At 73.2% G+C, this 12695-nt stretch overlaps 3 protein-coding genes across 7 annotated transcripts; 1 reads left to right on the top strand and 2 right to left on the bottom strand.

Annotated features, from left to right (window-relative positions):
- Positions 1 to 355: 355 nt before the first annotated feature.
- On the bottom strand, positions 356 to 5804 carry WDR13 (WD repeat domain 13). The gene is given in 9 exon segments (XM_065048068.1): positions 356 to 911; positions 1658 to 1763; positions 1766 to 1787; positions 1870 to 2261; positions 2507 to 2814; positions 2885 to 3012; positions 3080 to 3174; positions 4819 to 5077; positions 5647 to 5804. Coding segments are annotated over 9 exon segments (1536 nt in total). The 5' UTR covers positions 5688 to 5804; the 3' UTR covers positions 356 to 726.
- A 27-nt stretch (positions 5805 to 5831) lies between these two features.
- TAFAZZIN (tafazzin, phospholipid-lysophospholipid transacylase) lies at positions 5832 to 9594 on the top strand. Its single transcript, XM_065048075.1, is given in 12 exon segments — positions 5832 to 6520; positions 6523 to 6711; positions 6829 to 6874; positions 6957 to 7042; positions 7369 to 7449; positions 7748 to 7789; positions 7869 to 7903; positions 7905 to 7932; positions 8009 to 8061; positions 8862 to 8939; positions 9032 to 9124; positions 9187 to 9594. Coding segments are annotated over 11 exon segments (840 nt in total). The 5' UTR covers positions 5832 to 6408; the 3' UTR covers positions 9122 to 9124; positions 9187 to 9594.
- BCAP31 (B cell receptor associated protein 31) lies at positions 9591 to 12291 on the bottom strand. 5 transcript variants are annotated; one of them, XM_065048070.1, is made up of 8 exons: positions 12156 to 12282; positions 11970 to 12067; positions 11801 to 11901; positions 10731 to 10872; positions 10518 to 10653; positions 10317 to 10425; positions 10138 to 10239; positions 9591 to 9986 (listed from the first exon to the last, which is right to left on the bottom strand). In XM_065048070.1, the coding sequence occupies exons 2-8, from the start codon at positions 12059 to 12061 to the stop codon at positions 9613 to 9615; spliced, it is 1056 nt and encodes a 351-aa protein (XP_064904142.1). In that variant the 5' UTR covers positions 12062 to 12067; positions 12156 to 12282; the 3' UTR covers positions 9591 to 9612. The 5 variants fall into 5 exon arrangements, with proteins under 5 accessions (XP_064904142.1, XP_064904145.1, XP_064904141.1 ...); XM_065048073.1 differs by lacking the exon at positions 10731 to 10872 and having other exon boundaries at positions 12156 to 12291; XM_065048069.1 differs by having other exon boundaries at positions 11970 to 12200.
- Between the last annotated feature and the right edge of the window lie 404 nt (positions 12292 to 12695).

Raw genomic sequence — 12695 nt, 5'->3', positions numbered from 1 at the left:
TGTGGTTTTGGAGGGGTCAGGCTGTACCACTGCTGTGGTTTTGGAGGGGTCAGGCAGTACCACTGCTGTGGTTTTGGAGGGGTCAGGCTGTACCACTGCTGTGGTTTTGGAGGGGTCAGGCTGTACCACTGCTGTAGTTTCTGGGGGATCAGACTGTACCACTGCTGTGGTTTTGGAGGGGTCAGGCTGTACCACTGCTGTGGTTTTGGAGGGGTCAGGCAGTACCACTGCTGTGGTTTTGGAGGGGTCAGGCTGTACCACTGCTGTGGTTTTGGAGGGGTCAGGCTGTACCACTGCTGTAGTTTCTGGGGGATCAGACTGTACCACTGCTGTGTGGTACAGAACGACCAGGCTGTACCACTACCATGGTTTATTGGAGCGTTCAGACTGTAACACTGCTACAGTTTATGGGGGGGTCAGGCTGTACCACTGCTGTGATTTTGGAGGGTCAGGCTGTACCACTGCTACAGTTTATGGGGGGGTCAGGCTGTACCATTCCCCCCCCTTCACCCCCGTTTCCCCCCCCAGTGGACCCGGTGGACGCCGAGAGCACCCGCATGGACTCCAACTTTGGGCTGGCGGGGGGGGCCCTGGGGGGCTCCCCCCGTGCCCGCGGCCGCATCGAGTGCAAGTGCGGGGCGGCCGCCTGCCGCAAGTACCTGTTCTGAGCCGCAAACACGCTTGTTACCGCAGCCGCTGTGTGCGTGGGGGAGGGGCCGCGGGGGGTCACGCGTGCTGGCGGCGCCACACGATGACGGTGCCGGCGGCGTCGCTGGAGGCCAGCAGGCTCTCGTCGCAGTTGAAGGCCACGGCCAGCACCGCCGCGCCGTGGCCCTGCAGCGTGTTCACCGTGGCCCGCGCCGCGCGCCCCACGTCGAAGAAGTGCACGCAGGCGTCCTCGCTGCCCGTCACTGCCGGGACAGGGACAGGGACGGGGACAGGGGTGGCATCGACCCCCCGGCGTACCCACAAAAGCCCCGGTGTCCCCCAGCTCCCGCAGGGACCCGCACAGGTGTCCTGGGTCCCCTGTGTCCCTGCGCCCCCTGATGTCCCCTGTATACCCATGCGGGCACCGCACACCCCCGTGTCCTTAATGTCCCCACGCGGGCGCTCTGTGTCCCTCTGTGCCCCCATGTCCCCAGTGTCCCCACGCAGGCTCCCTGTGCCCCCACGTCCCCAGTGTCCCCAGTGTCCCCACGCAGGCTCCCTGTGCCCCCACGTCCCCAGTGTCCCTAGTGTCCCCACGCAGGCTCCCTGTGCCCCCACGTCCCCACGTCCCCACATCCCCATGCAGGCTCCCTGTGCCCCCACGTCCCCAGTGTCCCCCACGTCCCCACGCAGGCTCCCTGTGCCCCCACGTCCCCAGTGCCCCCACGTCCCCACGCAGGCTCCCTGTGCCCCCACGTCCCCAGTGTCCCCAGTGTCCCCATGCAGGCTCCCTGTGCCCCCACGTCCCCACGCAGGCTCCCTGTGCCCCCACGTCCCCAGTGTCCCCACATCCCCACGCAGGCCCCCTGTGCCCCCACGTCCCCAGTGTCCCCAGTGCCCCCACGTACCCACGCAGGCCCCCTGTGCCCCCACGTCCCCAGTGTCCCCACGTCCCCACGCAGGCCCCCTGTGCCCCCACGTCCCCAGTGTCCCCAGTGCCCCCACGTACCCACGCAGGCTCCCTGCCGGAAGGACATGAGGGGACAGAAGCAGCTCCGCACCGGCTGCTCGCGGTGCCGCGTGGGGAAGCTGCGCCGCAGCCGCAGTGCCGCGCCCCCGAGCCCTCCTCCTCCACCACCCTGGGGACGGGGACACCGTCAGCCCTGGGCCCCCAGCGCCCCCTGGGCCCCCAGGGCCCCCAGGGCCCCCCGCTCCCCGCACCTGAAGAGCAGCAGGCGGTCAGGACAGGCGTTCACCAGCAGCGAGGGGTCGGGCGCCTCCCGGCTGGCCCAGGCGCGGGCCGACAGGGACGTGATGGAGCCACCGGCCTGGACCAGCACCCGCGAGGCCTTGGTCAGCCGCCCTGGGGGGAGAACGGGGGCTTAGCGGCACGCAGCCCCCCCGAGCCCCCCCCCGCCCAGAGCCCCCCGTACCGGTGCGGGGTCGCAGAGGAACGAGGACACGGAGCCGCAGTCGTCGCCGGCCCAGAGGACGCGGCCGGGGGCGTCGAAGCAAAGCGCCAGCACCCGGCCGGGGAGCCGCCCGGCCCCGCCGCGCGCCGCCTTCCCGGTGGAGATGTTCACCACGCGCACCATGTGCCGGGCGCTGCCCACCTGGGGACGGGCACAGGGGGACTCTGGGGAGGTTTAGGGGCAACCAGGGGGTCCCGGGGGGATTTGGAGGATTCTGGGGGCGACCAGTCCCAGGGAGATTGCGGGGGGGTTCGGGGTGTCCTACGGGCAGTGGGGTCGCGGGGGTTTCTGGGGGCATGAGAAGGTCGCGGGAGGATTCGGGGGGTCCCGTGGCAATGAGGGGCGCCGGGGGCTGCGGGCAGCGCCGCGGGGGTGCCGGCACTGACCACGGTGAGGTTGTTGTTGAGCGGCTGGAAGGCGCAGCACAGCAGCGCGGCGCCGTCGGGGTCGCAGACGCGGCGGATGCAGCGCCCGTCGGCCGGCGCCCAGAGCCGCAGCGTGCCGTCCAGCGACGCCGACACCAGCACGTCGTTGGACAGCGACCAGGCCAAGTCGGCGACGCCGCCCGCGTGTCCCCGCAGCACCTGCAGCACGGCCGGCGGCCCCGGCGCCAGCCGGCACACCGAGATGGTGCCGTCCAGCGAGCAGCACGCCAGCAAGTGCCGCTCGTCGTGCGCAAACTGCACCTTGGGGACTGCCGGGGGGGGTCAGCGGGGGACACCGGCCCCCCGACCCCCCCCCCGGACCCCTCCGGACCCCCGTACCGGCGTTGTCCACGTGCTGGTCGAAGACGTGGAAGACGCCGGTGAACGCGTAGTTCTCGCTCAGCGTCGTGTCCCCGGCCATGGCGCGACTGGCCTCGGCCAGCGGCGTGGGCACCACCCCGGGGGGGCTGCGGGGCGGGAGGTCAGCGTGGCGACCCCAGCGCCCTGAGCCCCCCGCTGCCCCCCGGTGCTCACCGCTCCTCAGGGCCCCCCCGGCCCCCCCCGGCGTGGGAGCCGCGGCTCAGGGAGCGCCGGTGTCCACGGGTCCCCCGCGGGTCCTCCTCGAAGTCCTGGGGGGGGGAACACGGCCGTGGGGGGAGCGGCCAGGACCCCTGACACCCCAAAACAGGCTGAGACCCCCCAGCCCCCCAGACACGTGCTGCACCCCAAGAAGGGCTCACGCTCCCCCCATGGGTCCGTCTGCCCCGCAAGAAGGATGTGCAGCCCCCCGAAGGACTCGGACCCCCCGAAGGACTCAGCCCCCCCAGGAGGACTCAGACCCCCCCAGAAGGACTCGGCCCCCCAGGAGGACTCAGACCCCCCCCAGGAGGACTCAGAGCCCCCCGAAGGACTCAGCCCCCCTCAAAGGACTCGGACTCCCCCGAAGGACTCGGACCCCCCAGGAGGACTCAGACCCCCCCCAGGAGACTCGGACCCCCCCTAGAAGGACTCGGACCCCCCCCCGAAGGACTCAGCCCCCCCAAAAGACTCGGACCCCCTGAAGGACTCCTCGGACCCCCCAGAAGGACTCGGACCCCCCAGGAAGACTCGGACCCCCAGGAGGACTCGGACCCCCCTAGAAGGACTCGGACCCCCCCTAGAAGGACTCGGACCCCCAGGAGGACTCGCCCCCCCCCAGGAGGACTCAGACGCTCCCAGGAGGACTCGGACCCCCCCAGGAGGACTCAGACCCCCCCGAAGGACTCGGACCCCCCTAGAAGGACTCGGACCCCCAGGAGGGCTCAGACCCCCCAGGAGGACTCGGACCCCCCCAGGAGGACTCAGACGCTCCCAGGAGGACTTGGACCCCCCCAGGAGGACTCGGACCCCCCCGAAGGACTCGGACCCCCCTAGAAGGACTCGGACCCCCAGGAGGACTCGGACCCCCCCCAGGAGGACTCAGACCCCCCAGGAGGACTCGGACCCCCCCCCAGGAGGACTCAGACCCCCCAGGAGGACTCGGACCCCCCCCAGGAGGACTCAGACGCTCCCAGGAGGACTTGGACCCCCCCAGGAGGACTCGGACCCCCCCGAAGGACTCGGACCCCCCCTAGAAGGACTCGGACCCCCAGGAGGACTCGCCCCCCCCCAGGAGGACTCAGACGCTCCCAGGAGGACTCGGACCCCCCCAGGAGGACTCAGACCCCCCCGAAGGACTCGGACCCCCCTAGAAGGACTCGGACCCCCAGGAGGGCTCAGACCCCCCAGGAGGACTCGGACCCCCCCAGGAGGACTCAGACGCTCCCAGGAGGACTTGGACCCCCCCCAGGAGGACTCGGACCCCCCCGAAGGACTCGGACCCCCCTAGAAGGACTCGGACCCCCAGGAGGACTCGGACCCCCCCCAGGAGGACTCAGACCCCCCAGGAGGACTCGGACCCCCCCCAGGAGGACTCAGACCCCCCAGGAGGACTCGGACCCCCCCAGGAGGACTCAGACGCTCCCAGGAGGACTTGGACCCCCCCAGGAGGACTCGGACCCCCCCGAAGGACTCGGACCCCCCTAGAAGGACTCGGACCCCCAGGAGGACTCGGACCCCCCCCAGGAGGACTCAGACCCCCCAGGAGGACTCGGACCCCCCCCAGGAGGACTCAGACCCCCCAGGAGGACTCGGACCCCCCCCAGGAGGACTCAGACCCCCCCGGAGGACTCGGACCCCCCCCCCCCCAGGAGGACTCCGCCCCCCCGGAGGCCCCCAGCCCCCGGTCTCCGCACCTCCATGCGGTCCAGCGTGGTGCGGCTGGCGCGCAGGGCGCTGCTGCTGTGCGCGCGCCCGCTGCTCTGCTCCGACAGGGCCCCGTAGCGCTGCGCCAGCAGCCGCGCGCGCACCCGCAGGTACCAGCGCCGCGCGCCCGCCGCGTCCGCCGCGTCCGCCGCCGGGGCCGCCTGCGCGTGCTCCCGCAGCAGCTGGCTGCGCCGCCGCACGTACTGCGTGCGGAACTGCGGCCAGCGCGGCGTGCGGTACGCGGCGTACCTGGCGCGGGCCGCGGGGCACGGGGTCGCGGGGGCGGCACGCGCCGTGCGCCGCAGGACGGGGCGCGCTCGGCCCCCCCCCGCGAACGGACCCGGGGATCGGGGTGTCCCTCCCACCCCGCCCCGCCCCGCCGAGGGAATTGGGATCGTGGTGCCCCCCCCACCCCGTACAGGTCCCTGGGGATCGTGGCGTCCCCCCCCCGCAGAGGGAATTGGGTTCGTGGTGCCCCCCCCGCCCCGGTAAAGGTCCCTGGGGATCGCGGCGTGTCCCCCCCCGCAGAGGGATGGGTTCGTGGTGCCCCCCCCCCCCCCCCGTACAGGTCCCTGGGGATCGTGGCGTCCCCCCCCGCAGAGGGAATTGGGTTCGTGGTGCCCCTCCCACCCCGTACAGGTCCCTGGGGATCGCGGCGTGTCCCCCCCCGCCGAAGAGGAATTGGGTTCGTGGTGCCCCCCTCCCCCCCCCCGGTAAAGGTCCCTGGGGATCGCGGCGTGTCCCCCCCCCCGCCCCGCACGCGCCGGTGTCGCGTCCCCCCCGCATGAGCCCCGGGCTTGGGTGCCCCCCCCCCTCACCGGGCATCCACGGCGAGCACCTGCTGCCACACGGCGGCCATGGCGGCGGCGGCCGCTGTCAGCCGGCGGGGCGGGGCGGGGCGGGGCGGGGCGGGGCCGGGGACGCCACGTGCCCGTCCCGCTCCGCCTCCGCGGGGCCGGGCGGAACCGGGACCGGCCCCTCCGAGATGGCGCCCCCGGACAAGATGGCACCGGGCGTCGCCCTGGCGACGGCGCGCGGCGGTGGGCGGGGCCCTGCGGGCGTGGGATTGGCGACGTTCGCGAAGGGGCGGGGCGTGCGCGCTTATCTATGGTGCGGGCGCCTTCCTAGCCCGCCTTCGTTATCCGTCGCTCTGTTCGGCGGCGCCCGCCCTCCTCGCTTACGCCCGCCCCCCGCGTTTGCGACATCTAGTAGGCATGGGGAGAAAAGTAGGAGGGCGTCTCGCTTGACGGCGGCGCGACCTTTGCGACGCGCGGTGTACGGCAGGGCCGCCGTTGGGCCGGAGGCTGCGGGACCCCGGGCCCCCCGAGTCCCCGCCGCCCGCCCCGAGGCCCCGCCGCCCGCTCCCAGTCCCCGCCGCCCGCCCCGAGGCCCCGCCGCCCGCTCCCAGTCCCCGCCGCCCGCCCCGAGGCCCCCGCCGCCCGCCCCGGGCCCCGCCGCGCGCCCCGAGGCCCCGCCGCCCGCCCCGGGCCCCCCGAGTCCCCGCCGCCCGCCCCGGGCCCCGCCGCCCGCCCCGGGCCCCCCGAGGCCCCGCCGCCCGCCCCGGGCCTCGCCATGGCGCGATGCCGCTGGCCGTGAGGTGGCCGTTTCCCGCGGGGCCGCCGCTGCGCTGGGCCCTGGCGAGCGGGCTGGTCACGGGCCTGGTTGGCACCTACAGCTGCCTGTGGACCCGTGAGTGACCGAGCGGGGGGGGGTTGGGGGGGTCTCCCCCTTTGCTGACCCCCTCCCCTCCCCCAGGTGGCTGAACCGGCTGCGCGTGCACAACGCGGAGGTTCTGCACGAGCTGGTGGAGCGGCGGGGGCCGCGCACCCCCCTGCTCACGCTGGCCAACCACCAGTCCTGCATGGACGACCCGCACCTCTGGGGTACGGGGCGCGCGGGGGCGCTGGGCGGGTCTGGGGGTGTCCCGGGGGGGTCCCGGTGGGCCGGCTCTGCGGTGCTCCTGTGCCCCCTCCATCCTTTCTCCCCGCCCCCCCCCCCAGGTTCTCTGAAGCTGCGGCACATCTGGAGCCCCCACAAGATGCGCTGGTGAGAGGGGGTTGGGCGGGGGGGCCCGGGGGAGCCGCCCCCCCCGTTCCCCCCCCGCGCTGACCCTCCCCGCCCCCCCCAGGACCCCCACGGCCGCTGACATTTGCTTCACGCGGGAGCTGCACTCACGGTTCTTCAGCCTCGGGCGCTGCGTCCCCGTCTGCCGCGGTGGGGCTGGGGGCGCGGGGGGGCACGGGGGGGGTTGGGGGGCTGGGGGGGCGCTCTGGGGCTGGGGGGGCATGGGGGCGTTGGGGGGGCACGGGGGCGCTGGGGGCACCGGCGGGGCTGGGGGCACCGGGGGGGCACTGGGGGGGCACGGGTGGCTGGGGGGGCGCTCTGGGGCTGGGGGGGCACGGGTGGCTGGGGGGGCGCTCTGGGGCTGGGGGGGCATGGGGGCGTTGGGGGGGCACGGGGGGGCTGGGGGCACCGGGGGGGCACAGGGGCGCTGGGGGCAGCGGGGGGGCACGGGGGTCTGGAGCTGGCCCGGCGCGCAGGGGACGGCGTGTACCAGCGCGGGATGGACTTTGTGCTGGAGCGGCTCAACCAGGGCGAGTGGGTGCACGTCTTTCCCGAGGGTACGGGGGGCTGGGGACACCGGGGGCGTGTGGGGTCTGTGGGGAGTGGGGGGGACACCGGGGGCGTGTGGGGTCCTGTGGGGAGTGGGGGGGACACTGGGGGCGTGTGGGGTCTGTGGGGAGTGGGGGGGCACTGGGAACGGGGTGTGTGGGGTCTGTGGGGAGTGGGGGGGACTTGGAACGGGGCGTGTGGGGTCTGTGGGGAGTGGGTGGGACTGGGACGGGGGGCTGCCCAGGGGTGACCGGCAGCACTGGGGGGCTCCTGTGCCCCCCCCCCCACGGCCCCGTGTCCCAACAGGCAAAGTGAACATGGGGCAGGAGTTCGTGCGCTTCAAGTGGGGTGAGCCCCGAGTGCCCCCGTGTCCCCCAAATCCCGACCCGAAGGGCTCCCCAGCCCCTCAGCCTGTGCCCCTCTGCAGGCATCGGGCGGCTCCTGGCCGAGTGTCGCCTGGACCCCCGTCGTCCTGCCGCTGTGGCACGGGGGTGAGTGGGGGTGGGGCTGTGGGGCAGAGTCCCCCCCAGGGCAGGTCCCCCCATGCAGGTCCCTGCTCCCCCGCAGGCATGAGCGACGTGCTGCCAAACACCCGCCCCTATGTGCCCCGTGTGGGGCAGGTGAGTCCTGGGGCGGCCGTGGAGCAGGGGTGGGGGCCGTGGGGCAGGCTGGGGGGCTGTGGGGGCCGTGGGGCAGGCGTAGAGCACTGACACCGTCCCCAGCGCATCACGGTGGCTGAGGGGCTGTGGGGGCCGTGGGGCAGGCTGGGGGGCTGTGGGGCAGGCTGGGGGACACTGACACCATCCCTAGCACATCACGGTGGCTGTGGGGCAGGCTGTGGGGCAGGCTGTGGGGCAGGCTGTGGGGGCCGTGGGGCAGGCTGGGGGGCTGTGGGGGCCGTGGGCAGGCTGGGGGGCTGGGGGGGCCGTGGGGCAGGCTGGGGGGGCCGTGGGGCAGGCTGGGGGGCTGTGGGGGCCGTGGGGCAGGCTGTGGGGCAGGCTGGGGGGCTGTGGGGGCCGTGGGGCAGGCTGGGGGGCTGTGGGGGCTGTGGGGCAGGCGTAGATCACTGACACCGTCCCCAGCGCATCACGGTGGCTGAGGGGCTGTGGGGGCCATGGGGTAGGCTGTGGGGGCCATGGGGCAGGCTGGGGGGCTGTGGGGGCCATGGGGCAGGCTGGGGGGCTGTGGGGGCCATGGGGCAGGCTGGGGGCTGTGGGGCAGGCTGGGGGACACTGACACCATCCCTAGCACATCACGGTGGCTGTGGGGCAGGCTGTGGGGCAGGCTGTGGGGCTCTGGGGGCTGTGGGGCAGGCTGTGGGCAGGCTGTGGGGCAGGCTGTGGGGCTCTGGGGGCTGTGGGGCAGGCTGGGGGGCTGTGGGGGCTGTGGGGCAGGCGTAGAGCACTGACACCGTCCCCAGCGCATCACGGTGGTTGTGGGGCGCCCGTTCAGCGTCCGGCCCCTCCTGGAGCGGCTCCGCGCCGAGGGCTCGTCCCCGGTGAGTACCGGGGGGACAGTGGCTGCGCCCCACGGCGCCGGGGGTCCCGTCCCCCCGCCCCACGGCTCCAGCCCCCACTCACTGTCCCCCAGGTGGAGATGCGGAAGGCTCTCACCGATTTCGTGCAGAGGGAATTCGAGGCGCTGCGGAACCAAGCCCGGGCCCTGCACCCCGCCCCCTAGCGCCTGGGGGGCCCTGCACCCCGCCCCCTGGCGCCTGGGGGGCCCTGCACCCCGCCCCCTAGCGCCTGGGGGGCCCTGCACCCCGCCCCATAGCACGTGGGGCGCCCTGCACCCCGCCCCGTGGCGCCTGGGGGGCGCCCTGCACCCCGCCCCCTAGCGCCTGGGGGGCCCTGCACCCCGCCCCCTAGCGCCTGGGGGGCCCTGCACCCCGCCCCTAGCACGTGGGGCGCCCTGCACCCCGCCCCGTGGCGCCTGGGGGGCGCCCTGCACCCCGCCCCATAGCACATGGGGCACCCTGCACCCCGCCCCGTGGCGCCTGGGGGGCCCTGTGGCCTGGACACAGAGATGGGGGGGGGGGGGCTCTGCCCCATAGCGGGATGGCCCCGCACACACTGACAGACGCGCCTCCCCATAGCGCTACCCCCCCCCCCCCCCAACACGGTGCCAATAAATGGGGCGGAGCCTCAGCTGGCTTTGGGGCGGGGCTGTGTTTATTGAAACGGAAGATGGGGGGAGCAGGGAGTCTCAGCCCCCCAGAAAAGGGGCTCAGCACCCCCCCCCCCCAGAGCTGGGGGTCCCCCAACTTCGGGGCGGGGGGGTGGCTGGGAGGGTCCCCAAAACCACCCTGTACCAAATCCTGCCCACTGCCCTGAGGCTGGGGGTGCAGGGGTGGGGCCTGGTCTGCTGGGCGTGGCTTGTCCGGGGGGTGGGGCCTGGTCTGCTGGGCGTGGCTTGTCGGGGGGCAGGGCCTGGTCCGCTGGGCGTGGCTTGTCAGGCGGGGCCTGGTCCGCTGGGTGTGGCTTGTCCGGGGGGGCGGGGCCCGGTCTCACTCCTCTTTCTTGTCCCGGGGCCCATCGTGTGCTGCCTGGGGGGGTTTAGGGGCGTCAGAGCCCCCTGTACCTGCAGCCAGGCTGCTGGGGGTGCTCGGGGGCACCCCGTGCTTACAGCCGTGAGCACTGCTGGGGCCGGGGCTGCTTCAGGGCGGGTTTGGGGTGCCGGGGCTGCTCCGCGCTCACCTGCAGGCGCGCGTGCTGCTCCAGCAGCCGGTCGTACTCGCGCGTCAGCCCCTCGGCCTGGCGCCGCATGGCCTGCACCTCGTTCTCCCGCCTTCTCCAGAGCTGCAGGGCGACACGGGGGGGTCAGGGACACCCCGAAACCGCCCCAACCCCCCCGCCTCCCCACCCCCGCCCCGTACTGCGCTTGCTGGCCGCCAGCTCCTCCTTCAGCTTCTCCACTTTGGCCTTGAGCGACTCGTTCTCCTCGGGGGACGGCGCTGCGCTGTCACCCCCCCCATCCTGCAGCTGCTGCGGGGACACGGGGGGGGACACACACACACATCAGCGCCCCCCACCTGCCCCCCCCGCCCCGGCGCCGCGTTCCCCCCGCCCCGCGGTACCTTCCTGAGCGCGTCGTTGTCCTCCATGTAGCGCCGGGCGGCGCGGCTGGCGCCCTCGGCCTGCTTGCGGAACGCCTCGCTGGCGGCGCCCAGCACGGCCTGCTGCGAGATCAGCGTCACCAGCCGGCGCACGAGGCTGCGGGGGGGTCAGCGGGACGGGGGGGTCAGCGGGACGGGGGGGCGCTCCCACCCCCCCCCGCCCCCCCAGCTCACAAGGCCAGCAGCAGCGAGAACCCGGCCACGTAGAGGTTGCGCTGGGCGCGGAAGAGCTTCATGTGGACGTGCTCGCTGGCGCCGGGGCCGCGCGGGGCCGGGCGCTCCGGGGCGCCGTAGCGCTGCGTCTCGCGGAGCGCGTCTGCGGGGACACGGTCAAACCGGCATGGGGGGGCGCGGGGAATGCAGCGGGGGGGGTTACACCAGGGGTTAAACTGGACCTGTACCAGTGTGGTTTATGGAACATGTCTCGGGGGGAAAGTTACACTGGGCAGATGTGGTTAAACTGGGGGGAACAGTTAAACTGGGGGGGTGTGGTTAAACCAGGGGTTAAACTGGACCTGTACCAGCGTGTCTTATGGAACGTGTCTGGGGGTGTGGGGGGTTAAACCGGGGGGGCACTTTAACACGGGGGTTAAAGCGGGGGGCACTTTAACACGGGGGTTAAACCGGGGGGGCACTTTAACACGGGGGTTAAAGCGGGGGGGCACTTTAACACGGGGGTTAAAGCGGGGGGCACTTTAACACGGGGGTTAAACCGGGGGGGCACTTTAACACGGGGGTTAAAGCGGGGGGCACTTTAACACGGGGGTTAAAGCGGGGGGCACTTTAACACGGGGTTTAAACCGGGGGGGCACTTTAACACGGGGGTTAAAGCGGGGGGGCACTTTAACACGGGGATAAAGCGGGGGGGCACTTTAACACGGGGGTTAAACCGGGGGGCACTTTAACACGGGGTTAAACCGGGGGGGCACTTTAACACGGGGGTTAAACCGGGGGGGCACAATTAACACGGGGGTTAAAGCGGGGGGCACTTTAACACGGGGTTAAAGCGGGGGGGCACTTTAACACGGGGTTAAACCGGGGGGGCACTTTAACACGGGGGTTAAACCGGGGGGGCACTTTAACACGGGGGTTAAAGCGGGGGGCACTTTAACACGGGGGTTAAACCGGGGGGGCACAATTAACACGGGGGTTAAAGCGGGGGGCACTTTAACACGGGGTTAAAGCGGGGCAGACGCTCCGTTTCCGGTTAACCGGCGGCAGAGCGGCCCCGACCCCCCACGCACCGAGCAGCAGCAGCACCAGCACGGCGATGAGCACGAGGAACGCCGTGTTCCCGCGGGCCACGGCCAGGCCCACCAGCCGCGAGCGGAAGATCCGCTGCCACCTGCGGGGGGACGGACGTTGGGACACCGGGCGCCCCGCCGGGAGCCGCGCGGCCCGGCGCCCGCTCACCTGGCCGCCGACACGAAGGGCACGCAGAGCAGCAGCACCAGGAACACCTCCGCGTACAGGAACGTGGCCACCACCGTCCACTGCAGGCTCATGGCGGCCTGGGGGGACACGGGACGTGGGGACACGGGACGTGCGGACCGCGGGGACGCGCCGTGCCCCCCGCCCCGAGCGCCCCCCCGGCCTCACTCTCCGGCAGCAGCGGCCCCGACAGGAAGCAGAACGGGCGCTGCGCGGCAGCCCCGCCCACGCGGGAGTGGGGCATGCCGGGAGCCGTAGTTCAGAGCCGGCCTGAGCGCCGGCGGCGCCTCCCGGAGCCGGAATCCACGCGTGGCGGGAGGGCCCCGCCCGTCCCGTCCCCCCCAGCTCCGCCGCGCTGCCCCCTGCAGGACAGGAGGGGCCGCGCACCAACAGCCACCGCCATAGGCACGGCAAGGCCGGCGCGGTCCAACACGGCCCCACAGGGACCGGCAGAGCCCGCCAGAGCCCGATAGACCCGACAGAGCCCGATAGACCCGGCAGGGCATGACAAGGCCCGACAGAGCCCGATAGATCCTGACAGAGCACGACAGAGCCCGACAGGGCATGACATGGCCCGACAGAGCCCGACAGAGCCCGATAGACCCGACAGAGCACGACATGGCCCGACAGAGCCCGACAGGGCCCGACAGAGCATGACATGGCCCGACAGAGCCCGACAGAGCCCGATAGACCCGACAGAGCCCGATA

The sequence above is a fragment of the Columba livia genome, unplaced genomic scaffold, assembly GCF_036013475.1.
Source record: "Columba livia isolate bColLiv1 breed racing homer unplaced genomic scaffold, bColLiv1.pat.W.v2 Scaffold_1997, whole genome shotgun sequence".
Taxonomy (NCBI): domain Eukaryota; kingdom Metazoa; phylum Chordata; class Aves; order Columbiformes; family Columbidae; genus Columba; species Columba livia.
This window is presented reverse-complemented; position numbering and strand designations above follow the sequence as displayed.